Source organism: Callorhinus ursinus, unplaced genomic scaffold (genome assembly GCF_003265705.2).
Source record: "Callorhinus ursinus isolate GAN/ISIS: 27379988/994484 unplaced genomic scaffold, GSC_fseal_2.0 scaffold5, whole genome shotgun sequence".
Lineage (NCBI taxonomy): Eukaryota > Metazoa > Chordata > Mammalia > Carnivora > Otariidae > Callorhinus > Callorhinus ursinus.
Window position 1 is genome coordinate 34,665,151 of NW_027397067.1, and position 17,891 is coordinate 34,683,041.

Consider the following 17,891-nt stretch of genomic DNA (forward strand, 5'->3'; position numbering starts at 1 on the left):
TGGGTAATCTAAAAGGTCTTCTTTTATTATATGGTTCTTAAATTTTTTGCAGAGAATTGCTGTCCAGTGATTATAGTGGTTCCAGATTTTTTCTTTTTTTTCTTTTTTTTTTTTTAAGATTTTATTTATTTATTTGACAGAGACACAGAGAGCGAACACAAGCAGGGGTAGTGGGAGAGGGAGAAGCAGGCTTTCCGCAGAGAAGGAAGCCCGATGCGGGGCTCAATCCCTGGACCCTGGGATCATGACCTGAGCCAAAGGCAGGCACTTAACGACTGAGCCACCAGGCGCCCCTTGTCTTTTCTTTATTTGGATAATTAGTATGCTTATGCTGGACATTTGATAAATGGGGGGGGCACCCAAATTTGTTAAATATAGGAAAGACCAAAGTTAAGGACATAGTCTAAGAAGAACTATGTTCCATGGTTCTGAAAGCTGCAGAGAGAGCCAGTGAATATCAGACTGAAGTAATTGGCTTCATTTTGGATAGTAAAGGGATCACTCAAAACTTATTGTATTTCTGTGGGATAGAAGTCAAAGCAAAATGACCTTGAGTTTAAGTAAACTAGATATCTTAATAACAGGAAGGAAATACTTGGTCTTCTATGAAAAAGAAATAATAAACTCTTGTCATAGTACTACCGTTTATTGAGTGCTTAACATGTATCAAGTGTGGTGCTAAGAACTTTCTGTGTGGTTTTGCATTTGGGCCTTTTCACAGCCCCTTTTAGTTTGATGCCTTTATTATCTCCATTTTATAAGACTGGAACTGAGGCTTTATATAGTTTGACTACTTACTCAAAGTAAAACAGTTAGCTCCAGAGCTGGAGTCAGTAACCAGACCACCTGACTCCCATGCAGAAATTTTGCCTTAACCACAAGTCTTATGGGCTGAAGAACAAGTTTAGGTAATTATTGTGTTTATTATCTGCAAGTATTTATATATTCTCTGTGCTTTATACAGTGCAGAGGAGCAATTAAAGATGACAATGAAAGCATGGGTGAGGGGCAAGGAGTTTTTCAACTTGGTGTGAAAGGGAGTGAGCCTGATGTTGTATAAAAGGGTCTACTGATAAAAGTGCAAATAATTCTTTCCACATGTAGCCATGAAATACTGAACTAGAATAATTCTTGATGTGTAGTTTTGATTTCTAACACATAATTTTGTATGTGGGAAAAGCTTTTAACTTGTTTTTTTTCTAGTGGAAAGAGTGAAAGAACAATTAAAACTTTCTTTGGAAAACAAGAATGGCATAGTGCAAACTGGTGAATTAACAGTTGTGCTTGATGGACTGGTGATTGAGCAAGAAAATCTAACAAACTGCAGCTCATCTCCAACCAGTAAGATAACTTTATGTGTTTTTAAAATTTGAAAGGGGAAAAAAACCCAGCAAGAAGTGTATAAAAACCTGCTTTCTTTCTTGTTGTTCAGTAGAAATACAGCAAAATGGTGATGCCTTACATGAAAATGGAGACCCTTCAACAAGACCAGCCTCCAGGTAGAATATTTTATTTTAGTATTTGTGGCAAGGTAATGTAACATTTTCCATATATAAAGCTTTACATTTTAACCTTAGTTTAGAGTTTGCCATAGAATTTAAAAGTTTCTGTCTAACCTTGTCATTTGTTTTAATTCTTATAAAAGTAGAAATAACAACTTCATTGAGATATAATACCCATGCCAAAAGGTTTACCCTTTTAAAATAAATATTTCAGTAGATTTTGGTATAACCATCACCACTATGTAATTTCAGAAATTCTCATCACCCTCAAAGGAGACTCTACTCAAGAGCTGTCTCTCCTCATTCCTCTCTCCTCCTAGCTCCTGGCAGCCACTAATTTATTTTCCATCCCAGTGGCTTTGACTATTCTGGCCATTTCTTAGGAATAGAATCATACAATATGTCACCCTCTATTACTAACTGTTTTTACTTAGCATAAGGTTCATCCATGTTGTAGCATGTATCAGTCTTCATTCTTTTTTATTGGAAATGGCTTCTTAGAATCTGTATTTAGGCATATTTTTATCAGTAAACAGACTCAGATACAGTGGGAAAATGGGTATCTTTTTGCTGTCTGAATTGGGAACTTCCTGTAGTAGATCACTATAAGATACATGCTCCACAGATTATAGTCTTTCCCCGGAAATCACCCTGCCATCTCAGAAGCTCCCTTGCATTCACATTTGATGACAGTTAATAAAAGCTTTCTGGGGACGCCTGGGTGGCTCAGTCGGTTAAGCATCTACCTTCAGCTCAGGTCGTGATCCCAGGGTCCTGGGATCAAGTCCCGCATCCGGCTCCTTGCTCAGCAGGGAGCCCACTTCTCCCTCTGCCTTCCGTAACCCATGCTTGTGCTCTCTCTCTCTCTGACAAATAAATAAAATCTATTAAAAAAATAAACAGGGTGCCTGAGTGGCTCAGTCAGTTAGGCGTTTGCCTTGGGCTCACGTCATGATCCCAGGATCCTGGGATCGAGTCCCTACACGGGCTCCCTGCTCAGTGGGGAGCCTGCTTCTCTCTTTCCCCTTGCTTATGCTCTCTCTCTCTCTGTCAAATAAATAAAATCTTTAAAAAAAAAAAAACAAAAGAATACTTAAAAAAAAACATAGTGGAGTATGACAAAGTGTTGCTTCTATTAATACTAACATCATTATTCCTAAGTTGACATTAACTGATTCTTATAGATCACTTGAATAGATAAATATATCTTCTGAATATATATTTGGCTTAAATAAATACTTAGTGTCCGTATGAGAAAATTAAGAATTAAAAGGATACAACAGTTAGGTAGATTAAAATATTGTGTGTGTGTGTGTGTGTGTGTGTGTGTGTGTGTGTGTGTGTGTATGTGTAATCACATCTGTTTTTATAATTTTTGAAATACAATTTTAGATGGGTAAAGGAGCTTGAGTTACCACCAGTCTGAAACCTAATGTTGTTTACTGCATATAGTAAGACATTTTTTTTTAAAGATTTTATTTATTTATTTGAGAGAGAGTGAGAGAGAGAGAGCACGAGAGGAGGGATGGCCAGAGGGAGAAGCAGACTCCCCACTGAGCAGGGAGCCCGATGCGGGACTCAATCCTGGGACTCCAGGATCATGACCTGAGCCGAAAGCAGTTGCTTAACCAACTGAGCCACCCAGGCACCCTAGTAAGACATTTTGAATGAAAGATTAGATCTACAGCACCGGAAGAACTTACTTAGACTTCTGGATCACTAATTCTTGCTGAGTGGCTGGGGGGAGCTATGCAGATCAGAAGAATCACTTGGGAGCTTCCTTCAGACTTTACCTGTCCAAATTTCCTGAACACGTCTCATTCCAGATATATAGGTGACAAAGGAAGGGAAAGTAGCATTCATTAATTTATTCATTTTTCATCAGATACTTATTACATGCCTGTTTGGTGCCAGACACTAGTCCAAGCATTAAGAATACTAGCCCTGTTCCTGTGAAATTGCATTCTGGTGGGATAAAGGTAGTTAGTAAACAAGTGAAGAAATAAATTAACTAATTGGAGATAGTGATAAGAAGTATGAAGTCATTGAAATAGGACAAGGTGACAGGAATGGAAGGGAGCCTGTTTTTTAAAGAAGAGATGTCAGGGGAATCACCTCTGAAGAAGTGCCATTTGAGCTACAGTTAAAGAGCCAAAAATGTACTATCCATGCAGAGTTCTGACAGGAGAGCATTATTTTAGGTAGAGGACATAGCAAGTGCAAAGACCTTGAGTTTATTTTCAGTTAATTTACGCTCTACAAATTCATCCAACTCTAGAATATAATATTTAACCTTTTTTTGATAATCCTGTAATCATTATAATATTACTGCCTGTATATAATAATTTATAATAAACATTTGAAGACTTTACAGCATGTTTCCATATTCAGTAAAATTAATATGTAGTATATCTGCTGCAAGGTGAGCAAGGAGGAACTTGGAGAGAAATAGATTTGAGATAGATGGGCAGGGCTCAGGGGACATGATCTGATTATTTATTTTTTAAGATTTTATTTATTTGGGGCACCTGGGTGGCTCAGTTGTTAAGCGTCTGCCTTTGGCTCAGGTCATGATCCCAGGGTCCTGGGATCGAGCCCCACATCAGGCTTTCTGCTCAGCGGGAAGCCTGCTTCTCCCTCTCCCACTCCTCCTGCTTGTGTTCCCTCTCTCGCTGTTTCTCTCTCTGTCAAATAAATTAAAAAAAAAAAAAAAGATTTTATTTATTTGACAGAGGGAGAGAGAGTGAGCAAGCGCAGGGAGAGGGAGAAGCAGGCTCCCCACAGAGCAGGGAGCCCAATGCGGGGCTCGATCCCAGGACCCCGGGACCATGACCTGAGCTAAAGGCAGACACTTAACCAACTGAGCCACCCAGCCACCCCTGATTTACATGTTTTAAAAAACATTAAGGCTGCTTTGTGGAGGGCACATATAGGGTGGCTTGTGTATTTGGAAAAACTGTTAACTTATGTGATATCGCCCAACTCCCTATCCACTGCCAATAAGATTTAAAATGTTTGGTGTTGTAGTTGTAGATTTATTTATTTGCAGTTCAGATATGTACTATAAATTCTTTTAGCTCTGCAATATAATACTTAGCTTTTCTGATTATCATGTACTGATTACTTTAGTGCCAGTACATTGTAATTTGTAATCAATATTTGAAGACCTTTTCAGCTTATTTTCCAGTATTCAATAAAATTACAATAGGTTGGAATTGATTTTTTAAAGTTCCATAAGCTTTTTGAAAATACTTTTAGAGCATTTTAAAATAAAGATTATTCTTAAATATTTAAAATGTATGATTTGATCATTACTTTGAGGGACTGAATTCATTTTGATTTAGTATATTTGTGTATCTGAGTGTACAGTTATCTGCCAGTGTGGATACTTGGAACTGAAAGTAATTTAAACTTTAATGTCATAAAAGCATGCTGTATCATTTGTTCATTACTCTTTCTACCTATCACTTTGTTTGAATATTAAGAATCTGGTAAATCTTTCTTATGACAATTCTGATGGAAAGGTACTTAATTTTACTTATTAAAGAAAGCATTTTTTTTTTTTAAGGTTGGCTGTTGAAGGTACTAATGGAATAGATAATCATGCACCCACAAGCACTCTAGTTCAAAACTCATGCTCTTCATATGTAGTTAATGGAGACAACACACCTTCATCTCCATCTCAGGTTGCTGCCAGACCCAAAAATACACCAGCTCCAAAACCACTCACATCTGAGCCTGCCAATGACACTGGTAAGCATGGTGATTTATGACTCATTGTTTAAATGAAAACTAAATTAAACTTTATGTACCAATGGCTACACTTCTTACTGTACAATCTTTCTTAATCTTTAGTTCTGTGATAGGAATCTAAAGATCACAATACCTGGAATATTTTCTAATAATTAGAATGTTATTCCAAATATATTTTCAGTTTAAAAGTAACAGTACATTTCACTAAGCATGTACTTATATGGTAGATTCTTAGGCTTTATACTACAAATATTTCTGGAAGTAATTAGGTAAAGGGCCAGTTATTTATTAAGTTCACTCCTGATTCATGAAAAGTATAAGAATGTGAATGCTCATTTCAGAAAGGCTTATATCACCACTCTCTTTCAATCTTGTCATCATCCTCCATTTAAACTATGGAATTTGGTAAGTTAGCTTTTCTTCCTAAAATATTTAGCTGTTTGAATAGATTGATGAAAGTATCTATTGACCACTGGTTAGTTGCATGGTTTAGCGTTTGAGTATATTCAGATGTTGATGAAGGGAGGAGGACTTACCGAGGCTCCCCCATTGCAGGATCTCTTATTTATACTCCACAGCTTGTCAGGTACTTTATAGGTCCTTCCCATTGGGAACAAATTCACTTCCCACATTGTTCTCTCATTTATCCTTGCCAGAAATTTCATGGAGAAAATAAAACACATAAGCAACCAGAATTGAAAGCTCCATTGTAAGTAATTACCACAACATTCACAGTAACTGCTAGGAAACATAGGACAATCATAATCTCTAACATTTGTGCTATATATGGTCTAAACAGTATATGTCGGGGTGCCTGGGTGCCTCAGTAGTTAAGCGTCTGCCTTCAGCTCAGGTCATGATCCCAGGTTCCTGGGATCGAGCCCCTCATCGGGCTCCTTGCTCAGCAGGGAAGCCTGCTTCTCCCTCTCCCACTCCCCCTGCTTGTGTTCCCTCTCTGGCTGTGTCTCTCTCTGTCAAATAAATAAAATCTTAAAAAAAAAAAAAGAGTAAACAGTATGTGTCTATTTACTGATTTAACTCTCACCATAACTAATTGAAATAGATACTAAAATCTTCCCCTTTGCCCAGGAGGAACTCAGGTGCAGAGAGATCACATCTAGGGAGTAGAAGAGCTGTAATTGACATCTAGCTCTCTCAGCTCTCTGCCCTCTGCTTCACTTTGATGTGTGTGATTTTTATAGTGTCTCAAAGTTGTACTGTTCATCTTTTATACTATGATAGGCTTCAAATAATCCCTCTTCCAACTTAGTGATTATGTTTTCACCTCCTCTGATAATTGTTGGTGGTATCTGACTAAACAATCCCATCTGTCATCATTCTATTGGCCAGTTTACAAAGACTTCCAGAACCTCCTCTGTTGGTAGCAACCACTCTGCCAGTGTCTTTGTGTGATCTATCTCCCTTAGTAGGAGGATGAATTCAGGTACTTCTCAAGGAATGGTATTAGTGCAAAAATGGTATTCCTTTTTTTAATCAAGAACTTTAAATCAGTTTTCATGTTGGAGTGTGGGTATGGGTAGGAGTGTGCATATTCTGTGTATAACATGTTACATGTTTTAATCCCTTACTTACAATTCAGAGTCCTAAAATCTTTAAAACCAAAAGGATGTTTTGGTAAACTCCTTTGATGGCAAAACGACTAGAACTGATTTCAAGGTATTCATAGTTTATCGTGCTTAGTGTATCTCTCCATTTTGCCACAGAAGTAATATTGTGTACTTACAGTGTGTAGCCTCCAAACCTGCTCACTCAATATACAATATGTGTGCCATATTAATTTCTAAGTTCTGAAAACTTACAGATTCTGAAACACACTTGGCCCCAGGGTTTTCAGATAAGGAATTGTGGGCCTGTGGTAAGGAGTTTTAAGACAAATGATTTCATTTTACCAGAGACAGTATTATACAAGAGGGCTTTTAGGGGGGCGATTTTTTTCTCCCTCCTGTTCATTTGAGTTTTGATTAAGAGGGTCCATTTGATAAGTTTAGTTGCTGTAAATATTATTTTAAGCTAACTAGGAGGAGGCAGTCATGATTGAAAAGATTAGATTTGGCATCTAACAGGACTAGGTTCAAATCCCAGCTCTGTCATTTAATGTGTTAACTGTGTGACCTTAGACAAATTTCATATCCTCAAAATTTAGCTCTTCCATTTATTAAAAGGGGATGATAATTAACTACCTGGTAGGGTTGTTTCAAATGTTAAATGAGATAATCTAAAAGATTACAATAGTCTTTGAGTGGTGGTAGGTATTTAAGAAAAATACTGTTTTCTTCTCCACTTCCCACTGTCCCAAAACTTCTAGTGTGAAATGACTTTTTCTAATACTTAATTATTCTTTTATTAATAAAATAGATCAGTGCTCAGTATGGTAAGTTTCAGGCAGAACCGACTGACTTCACAAGTTTGTTAAACTTTTGTTTATAGCTTTTTATTTTGAAATAATTATAGAAAGTTGCCAAGAAGTGTACAGGGATGTCCCATGTTCCCTTCACCAGCCTCCCCCTATGTTAACATGCAGTGTATAACTATGATATAATATCAAAATCAGGAAATTGGCATTGACAGAATCTACATTTCACTAGTTACATTTGCATTTTGTGTGCATGTAGTTCTGTGCGGTTTTATCATGTCTGGCTTCATGTAGTTGCCACTGCAGTCAAGATACAGAACCACACCATCACCAAAGGCCCTCTCTCTCGAACACTTGTGTGAATTGACTTTAAAGAAACTTAAGGTGCATATATAGAAACAGTTCTTTGTCACACTTTTAAAAAGGAGTAAAAATGATACTCAAACACTCCAGTATTTCTGCCTTTTTCTACTTTATTTGAACAGTTACAGTGAAGACAAATGCATGGTGGTTTGAGAGGTACATATCATAAAGTACGAGGGAAACTTCTCAAGGATTAAACATGAAAGTAGGGAGATATGTCTTGTAACCCAAATGTCATAACAGCTGAAAGTAAGGATTGGGATACATTCATTAAGAAACCAAGTCAGTGAGTGACACCTGGGTGGCTCAGTCATCAGTTGAGCATCCGACTCTTGATTTCTGCTCTGGTCATGGTCTTAGGGTCCTGGAATCTAGCCCTTAGGGTCTGCACTTAGCCTGTGGGCTGCTTGGGTTTCTCTCTCCCTCTCCATGTGCCCTTTCCCCTGCTTGTACTCTCTCTCACTCTCCAAATAAATAAATAAATAAAATCTTTTAAAAAATGTACAAAAACTTAAAAAAAAAAAAAACCCAAGTCAGTGGGTGTGGTCTTATATCTGTAGAGAAGAAAATGCTTTGCATAAACTTCTATCCTACCTGTCACACATTTTAAATACTAGCTTAACGTAAAATTCTCCACATTCTTGAGCAAAGAGCCTATGATCCTGACTTTCCTCCCTCTCTTTTTCTCTCTGCCTTCCCTTTCGTCTTTTTTTGGTAGTTTGTCCTTTTACTCATCCTTATATCATTTGTTAACAGATGTTTATTTTGCAGGTACCACAGACAGATGTTTGTTTTGCAGGACACTGCTTGCCGGCTGGGTACATACACATCAGGGTTTCTCAATTTAAGCACTATTGGGCCAGATAATTCTTTGTTGTGGATGGCTGTCTGATGTATTGTACATTCCTGACCTGTACCCATTAGATGCCAGTAACATCGTCTTTATCCCCTAGCTGTGACAACCAAACATAGCTCCAGACATTGCGAAAATGTCTTCGGAGTGGGGGGCAAATTTGTCTCCAGTTGAGAACCACAGATCTATATCAGTAATAATCTCTCCAATCAAAGATATGCCCACTCAGAATTTCCCCTATTATTAACATTTTGCATTACTGTGGTATACTTGTTTTCTGGTTTTGTTTAGAGAGGTCTTGAGTGTAATTTTAATGTTGAACTTACATAGGGTCATTGTGTTAAAATGTTTTGGTCAAATGGTACTAAGAGTTTTTCAGTTGATTGTTGTGAATGTTTTAAATGAACTTACCCTCTATGAATGAGTTTCATCATTTTATTTCCAATATTTTTCACTTCTTTCTTGTCTTAAATGCATTGTCAAAGTAAGCAGCCGTATTGGAGTGGTGATTGTGATCTTCCTTGTTTTGTTTCTGATTTTAGTTTGTTCCTGACCTTAATGGAAATTCTCCTCATGTCTTGAAGTTAATATGTGATGCTTACTGTGGGTTTCTGGGTTTCTGATGGATAATATAGATTATTTACTAATTTCTCTTGATTCCTCTTATCAAGTATTTTATCAGGGTTTTATTGAGTACTTTTTTGTTTGTATTGAAAGTAGTCATATGGCTTTTTTTAATGTGTTAGCATCGTCGATTTCCTAACATAATTTCCTAATACTGAACCATCTCTTAATTTATTTAGTTGCAACTTTAGAGCTATATTACCCTCACAGAATAAATTAAGAAACTCAATTTTTCTTTTTCTTCCCTAATGTACTATACCGCTTTAAATAACATGGGAGTGATCTGTTCATTGAAGGTTCGTAGAATTTTCTCAGAAAACTTGAGTCTTGTGCTCTTTGGTGGAATGATATTAGATATTTCATCACCTTTTTCATTCTACTGTGATGAGTCTTTTTCTTTTTTATTTTCTTTTTAAAGATTTTATTTTTAAGTAATCTCAACACCCAATGTGGGGCTCAAACTCACAACCTGAGATCAAGAGTCTCATGTCCCACTGACAGCCAGCCAGGTGCCCCATGATGAGTCTTTTCAATTTTTCTTTCTGTTAACTTAGTTAATATATTTCAAAGCTTAGCTGTTTTTTTTTTTTTAGATTTTTTTTCTTTTTAAAGTAATGTTCACACTCAAAGTGGGGCTCAAGAGTCACATGCTCTAGGAACTGAGCCAGCCAGGTGCCCCATAGTTAATATATTTGAGACTTACTGATAAAAGTGGTTCATGGCATTCCTAGTGTTATTCATATATGTTTTTCTTTATAAAACTCAGAAAGGTATACTTAATGGCTTCTCCAAATTTACCGGTAAGAGTTCATGTGAAGCATTTGTTAAAAATACAGATTCCTAGACCCTTCCTTAGAGATTTCCCCAGAAATTCATTAAGTCTAGAGTGGGAACTGAGATCTATAGTTTCAACAGGATCTCAACTGATTCTTCTCAGGTAAATTAGGAAATTCTAATCTGTTTTACTGTTCTTTTAATTCCTTGTACCAATTTTCCTGCCTGGCTCTGGAATTGACTGTTAAGCTCATTTATTGCCATTCTTTCTTATATCCTTGGATACTTCTTTGGCTTTGTCCAGTAGCATTTGACATAATTGTTTTCATTGCCATTAATTTCCCTAAAGTTTATAATTTCATTATTATTTCCTCTTTAACTTAGTATTTAGTTTATCTTGTAAGCAAATTGGTTGTGGATTGAGGGAGAACTATCATTTTTATGGACATAAAAGTATCAGTTTTCTCACTAGTAAAATGGGAATAATGCTGGTATCTGTCTCAGCATTGTTCTTTGAAGACTAAATAAGATAACTCTTAAAAAAGTGTTTAGCAGATTATGTCAGACTTTCAGTAAACATTTTAGTAAGTTGTATTTTGTATTGCTTTGCTTCTAGTTTTTTGGTGTTTTGTTTTGATTTGTTTTGTTTTGTTTTGTCAGAGAGAGAGCACAAGCAGTGGGGGCTGGCAGGCAGAGGGAGAAGCAGGCTCACCGCTGAGCAGGGAGCCCGATATGGGACTCAATCCCAGGACCCTGGGATCATGACCTGAGCCAAAGCAGACGCCTAACTGACGGAGCCACCCAGGCATCCTGCTTGTTTCTAGTTTTATTGTAGTTAGAATGTGGCCTCCTTATTGTATTATAATAAGGGATTTTCCTTTGGTCTTTGACATGTCAGGTTTTCTAAAAATTTTTAGAGTGTTTGGATGGAATATGTATGTAAGAAACTAACTATAATTTAAGTCAGATGTATTGTGTTATTAAATCCTTCATGTGCTTAACTAATATTTCTACTAACACTCTTTAATCTGCATAGTTTTGAGGGAGGTATGTTCAGTTCATTTCTTCCTCTGTGATTTGTTTTTAATTTATTGATTCAACAAATACTTATTGTTTTCATATGGCAGGCATTTTGTAACAGTTGGGGAATACAAGAGTGAACAAGTCTGACAAAGCTTTCACACTCTGAACTTAATGAAAAGAAATAAAAACAAATACATAAATGATTTCAGAACACGAGAACCTAAACAGGTTAGGGTGTGGCAGGAACAGCATTAAATAGGGTACTTAAGCACTGCCTCATGTGGTTTCTGAAGATGTAATTGAGCATGCACTTGAAAGGATGAGGAGAAGCCAGTCATGAGAAATTCCAAGACCATGGGAACCACAAGTGCACATCTCTGAAGTGGGAAGGAGTTTGTTCTATTCCAGGAACAGATGAAAGGCTATTATGAGAAATCAAGGGTAGCTGTGGAGCAGATTAATGTAGTCTTTAGTATAGGCCGTGGTTAAAGTTTGGAATTTATTCTGGCAGTCGTAGGAATTCACTGGTGTGTTTAATTAAAGGAGTGAAAAGATCAGTTACATGTTTGGAAAAAGATTTCTTTGGGCTGTCATTTGGAGAATGGGTTGTAGTTGGACAAGAGAAAAAGCAGGCTGACTAAAATTCGGAGGCTGTTGCCAGTATTGAAAGCAAGAAATGATGGACCAGGAGGTAGTGGTACAGATGGAGGAAGAGTTGAGAGCACTTGCTTTTGAATTACTGTAGGAGAGAAGTTTCTGCCTTGAACAACTGAATTGTGCTATTTAATATTTCATTTTCTTCCTTTGTTTCTAACAGTTTGTGTTTTGTGTGCTGTGTTTTACCATGCATAAAGGTTAATGACTTTCTTCTTGGACTGGATTATCTTTTCTCAGTTATTCCTCTTTTCCCATTTAGGGTTATTTTGCTTTGAAAATACTGCTGCTAAGCTTTTCCATTTTTGGAAATTAATTTCTGCACTGTTGAAGAGTAAATATTAAATGAGATAATTCTTTAAGTGAGCATCATATAGAGGACACCAGAATTTAGTCTCTCTATGCACATTCTTTTTTCATTTCTCTGTGTTATCTAACAGTGTTTGATACAGGCTAACTGTAAATATTTTATTTCCTGTATTTTTTTTCCTCCAAGCCATTCTCTCCCCCATATTTGGACAGAACTTAATTCATTCTCTTGGTTGTTTTGTAATTACAGTTTGATTCCTTTAATAGTACATTTCCTTTCCATTATTTAAATCTTTTTCTTTCTTTAAAAATCTACCTGATGATTCCATTACTCTTTATTAGGTCTCCCTCCCCCATTTCAATTAGAATTTTATGTGGCATTTTCTTTGGTCTTGGTCAATAATCTATTCTCTTTCCAGTTTTAATTTGGCTCACTTTAATAGTGACACATAATTGAAATTCATCAATCACATTTAAAATGAACATTAAGAAAATTGTATTAGTGGATCCCAGTACTGAGTCATTTCTTCAGAAAGTGTAGAATAAATTTCTGGATCTTTTTGGCAGTCCCCTGTAGTACTAAATTAATGCCACTGTGTATTTCCCCCATTGGCATTTTTGATATTAGCTACCCTTTTGACATTAGCTACCATTTGCATATGAAAAGGGAGATTGAAAGGGATCATTTAAAGTTTTTATATAAACCATGCAGACTTTCAAAATTGATCATTTGGAGGAAAAACATGTTATACTCATGCTGGTTTCTCTTTTCCTTAAGTTAAGGTTATTAGTGTGTGTATACACACAGTGGACCCTTGAGCAACAGGGATTTGGAGCACCAACATCACCCCACCCCCGACCCCTGCCATTTGAAAGTCTTTGCATAACTTTGGAGTCCCCCCACAGATGTAACTACTAATAGCCTGTTGTTGACCCTCAAGCCTTACCAGTAACATAAACAGTCAATTAACACTTATTTTGTATATCTATTATATACTGCATTACAGTACAGTAAGAGAAAATGTTAAAGAAACTCATAAAGGTTTGTACTGTATTTATTGAAGAAAATCTGCATATATGTGGACCCTCATAGCTCAAACCTGTGTTGTTCCAGGGTCAACTGTATTCTTAAATTTTTATTATTTATATGTTCATCTGTAAAATGTGAGCAAGAAAAAACATTATTTTATTTTCATCAGTACCTGATACATTACTCGGGGTGGATTAGGAACTAAATAAGTATAACTGGTGAGTTGTTTGCTTTATCATTCCTTGATAGTTCATCTTACTGATTTTTCTCTTTTCAGTTAATGGAGAATCATCCTCATCTGCACCAACCAATAATGCTTCCACCATGGCTACTGCAACAGTACCTGAAGAAACCTCCTTGTCTTCAAATTGCACTAATACTACTATTGAAGATCCTCCACAAGAAATACTGACTTCCTCAGAAAACAATGAATGTATTCTTTCTAACAGTGCAGCATTTGGATCTGAAGCTAGAAGTACTTTAGACCCTGCTGCCTCTAATTCTGGAAATAATTCTGCTTTTGAGGCAGCCAAATTAAGACAACCAGATGGGTGTGCGGAACCTGTACGGCAACAGTCTGGAAATACCAACACAGAAACTTTGCCATCAGGGTATGTTAAATATATTTTTTTAGAAGTTTGACTTACATTTGAATAGCAACTTTTTAATAATATGACTGTTGAATGTGTATATAAAATTTTTCCATTGTTTAGTAATTTGAAATCAAAGTTGGAATCTGATTGATATAATTCATTTGCCACAAACCAAGTACTTTTTAAAACTGAGGACAGTTACTAATGAAGTATGTGCAGTATGAAGGAAAAAGAAAAAACCTAATGTTAATTTGCAAGACACACTTGATTTGATTCTTGGTTTATTTTTACTTCTAGAGAAGAATGACCATAACACTATATAATTACTTCAGTTCTCTAGCTTCCTTTATGGTCTGTTCCCCAGGGCCCAACATGGCCATCCTTTTTCTCAGTTAGCACTGAATGCTGAGAAAGTCACCTAACTCTGCTGATTACCTCTGTTAAAAATTCAGGTTTTCGTTGCTGCTTAATAATTCTTAGTTCCCTTTAAATTTTCCCATTGAAAATATTCAGCTTCCCAAGATATCCTTTAAAGAGTTATCCTATGTGTGTATTCCATTTGGTCATCTCTCCCAGATTTACTTAACAGGTTTTTTTGACTCTTTACTTGGCTTTGATGATACTAATATGAGTTAATCATTCATTGTCTCGGACTTCAAAAAGTTTATTTCTAGTGGCTCAGATTTGTACACATATATGTGGTACAGTTTGATGGTGCTGCAATAGACGTACGGACGCAGTGCTTCCCTGCACAGCTCGCAGCAGTTAGCAGGGCTCCTCTTGGAGCTGTGGAAACTGCACTGCTAGAGGTCTTCTGCCCTCAGTTTCTCATCGCAGTCATTGTATTCATAGCCCTGTCTTGTTTTCTGAACTGTTTTTCTCAGTGTTGTTTGCTGCCTCATCTGATTTGCCCACTGCCTACTAGTGATTTCAGCCTTTTTTAGCCTTTGTTCTTATGCTTGCATGCTCTTCTTCCTCTGTTGGCGCTCATGCTCTCCCGTCACTGTAACTATCAAATCTGTTTGTCCGGGCCAGACCTTTTTCTGAGCTTATTTTCAGCTACTTCTGGAAATCCCCACTTGTTTCCTGCCAGCATTTCAGACCTTAAAGTATCTTCCCTTCTCTCTCAAAAATCTCTTTGTCCCTTTGTTTTCGGTCTTTGGCAGCTTAGTCACTTATCCTAGTTTCATGTGTCTGCCACTGTGACACGTATATCTAAGAAGCTGTTAAGAACCTCATGGTCTGGTGGGAGGGTAAAGATAAGTAAGCAGCAACTATACCGCATAGTTAAAAGTGGGCTAGACCTCAGTTTAGCAGGTTGTGGGTGGGGAGAGTAGCCTACACTACTGAGATCAAAGAATACTTTCTGAAAGAGATGACCCTTGAGTGCATTTCTACCAGAGGGTTAGGAGTTAGCAGAGCAGTAATGTAGGCGCCAGTAGTGAAAGGTTTCATTTTCAGTAGAGCCAACTGTATGTTCAGATCTCTGGCATCCATAAACATGTATAAGTAGAATTCAGGAAATAGTATTTTGTTACAGCTTGAGTTCAGCATTTGAGGAAGTGACACATGTAGTACTAAAGAGTAAACAGTTCTATGAAGAATTTTGTATACTTTTTCTAAGAGTGTGGGAGTATTTTCCTGAAAACCATGAATAAACATTAATGAATTTTAAGCAGGGTTGTGGCATTGTCCTGTTTACATTTTAGTTAGGTCATGCATTCTAGCAGTGGTATAGACAGATTTTAGGAGTCAAGGAGACAAGTTAGGATAGCAGCCAGGCTGGTTTATAAATGAGAGAAGCAGGCATTATGATTTAAAATGATAATAAGCACATAAGCTTAATTCTGTGGGGGCCAAATAAATGCTTCAGCATGCCTATAGCCACCATATGTGATCTTTGTGTTAGGAGACTTTTGTAGTAACCTACATAAGTGATTTTCAAGTTGCAGGTTGTACCCCATTAGCAGATTATGACCAGTATTTGAACACATAATTGAAGTAAATCAGTATAGACCAGAATAGAAAATACTGAAGAGTGTTAGTTGAGGTGAGAGAAAACATTGTTTCCAGAAAGTTTATTTTTCTGGTGCGGGTTTGTGTGTATAAAATCTGTAGGTAAATAGCATTCTAGTACAGAGATGTTTATGTAAAACATATTTCTTATTCTGTGAACTGTCATCAAAAAAGTTCAGAAGCGGGGGTACCTGGGTGGCTCAGTTGGTTAAGTGTCTGACTCTTGGTTTTGGCTCAGATCATGATCTCAGGGTCCTGGAATTGAACCCAGCTTCGGGCTCCACGTTCAGCCTAGAGTCTGCTTATCCCTCTCCCTCTCCTCCTCACTCCTGCTCGCACTCTCTCTCTCTCTCAAATAAATAAATAAAATCTTAAGGAAAAAAAGATGCTTTAAAAAAGAAAAGTTTAGAAACTTCTAATCCAGGTGAAAAATTAAAATAGCCAGCACTAAGATGGACGCTAGTCTCATAGGGTGATGATAAGGTGTATCCTGGTAATTAGTTGTGAAGAGGCAGTAGAAAAGAAGAATGGAACAAAGGTTGATTCTTCTGGCTTAGGCAGTACTCTCTTTGTGTAACTTGTCCGAGTTAGCAGTTTTCAAATTTACATCATCTTCTCTCTTTCCTCAGAAATCTTTCTTAGTTCCTGTGTTTCCTCTCTTTGTAACTTGCTCAGCTATTTAGCTAATTACCAGTGAAATCACGAGTGTTCTGAGAGAAGAGTATTCCAGTCTGGAGATGATGTTTGAATGTTATGCCAAGCATTATCTCACCCAAAGACCTTTGCATTTGCCCAGACTTGTGTGTGGAATGTTATTCCTCTGATATCTGCATGACTCATTCAGGTCTCTGCTCAAATGTTACCTTACTCCAGGGGCCTTTTCTGATTCCCCCTGTTTAAATCAGGCCGCTCTGCACCCATCCCCTTACGCTGTCTTATTTTTGCCCAGCTTTTTGCTAGGAAAATTTATAAACATGCAGAAAAATTTAAAGAATTTGCCAGTGAACACCCTGATACCTAACAGTAAATTCTGTAATTGACATTTTACTGTTCGCTTTATCTCCTGTCTCTTCATCTCTCTATCCATCTAACTTTTAAATGCAGATCAGTGAGTTGCAGACATCAGTATATTTTGCCCTTCAGTACTTCAGCTTTTGTCTGTCATTAACTAGAGTTCAATATTTGTTTAAAGTTTTTTAGGTAAAGTTTACATTCCATTTTGATGCGTTTGGACAAACACATATATTGGTGACCAAACCCTTATCAAAATATTGAATATTACCATCATCCCAGAAAGTTCTCTAAGTACCTTTTTCAGTCAGTCACTGTTGTAATTTTTTTTCCACTATAGACTTTAGATTAGTTTTCCCTGTTACAGAACTAAGTATAAATGGAATCAGCATGAATTTTTTGAGTCGGGTTCTTCTAATCAGCATAACTTGTATTATTTTTCTTTGTAACACTTAAATCACCATGTGACATATATTTGTGTCTAGTCCGTTTTCTCTCCACTGGACTGGAAAGGGCTTTATTTTGTCCATTTCTGTACTTCTTGTACCCAAAACCATGCCTGCCATATAGCAGGTACTCAATAAATTTTGTTAAATAAGTGAATTAGTGCCTGATTAAATGATTTTGAGTGAGTGAACAACTGGGCAAAGGCCCTGGCTTGTAAATGCTTCTGAGGAAGTGGTTAACAAGGTCAAAAACTGCTAAAAAATTTAAGATAAGAACTGAAAGGCACCGATTGAATTTAACAACAAATTATTTATTGTTGACCTTTGACAAAGCAGTTTCTGGGAAATAGAGCTGTATTCAGAGTGCTGTGTAATGGAGTGAATGGGAAGGGTAGAAGTGTGTAGAAAACATTTAAAGAGAACTGGTATGTAAAGCTTTTTACCTGTGAACACACAGGGAAAGGAATGTTTGGTTGGTGGAAATGCGCAGGAGGAAATGGAGAACTGAGGGTTAGTTTTTGTTTTATAAAATGGGAGAGTTTAAAGTTTGTTTGTTTAAATGGGAG

The 17,891-nt window shown here is 36.9% G+C and overlaps 1 protein-coding gene and 1 long non-coding RNA gene across 4 annotated transcripts in view; one reads left to right on the forward strand and one right to left on the reverse strand.

Moving 5' to 3' along the window:
- Positions 1–6,558, reverse strand: part of LOC141372810 (uncharacterized) — a 28,586-nt gene extending 22,028 nt beyond the window's left edge. The window contains exons 1-2 of one of the 2 annotated variants that reach the window (XR_012378249.1): positions 6,541–6,558; positions 5,792–5,903 (exon numbers count right to left, since the gene is read on the reverse strand). This is a non-coding gene — a long non-coding RNA (uncharacterized lncRNA). Of the gene's footprint in view, positions 1–5,791; positions 5,904–6,300; positions 6,418–6,540 lie in introns of those variants that run through there. The other variant, XR_012378250.1, reaches the window with a different exon arrangement.
- WWP1 (WW domain containing E3 ubiquitin protein ligase 1) overlaps positions 1–17,891 on the forward strand; it is a 109,657-nt gene that overhangs the window by 53,522 nt on the left and 38,244 nt on the right. Inside the window, exons 6-9 of one of the 2 annotated variants that reach the window (XM_025870795.2) lie at positions 1,204–1,341; positions 1,433–1,499; positions 5,071–5,255; positions 13,537–13,870. In XM_025870795.2, coding sequence (XP_025726580.1) covers positions 1,204–1,341; positions 1,433–1,499; positions 5,071–5,255; positions 13,537–13,870 — 724 coding nt within the window. The remainder of the gene's footprint in view (positions 1–1,203; positions 1,342–1,432; positions 1,500–5,070; positions 5,256–13,536; positions 13,871–17,891) is intronic. The other variant, XM_025870797.2, reaches the window with a different exon arrangement.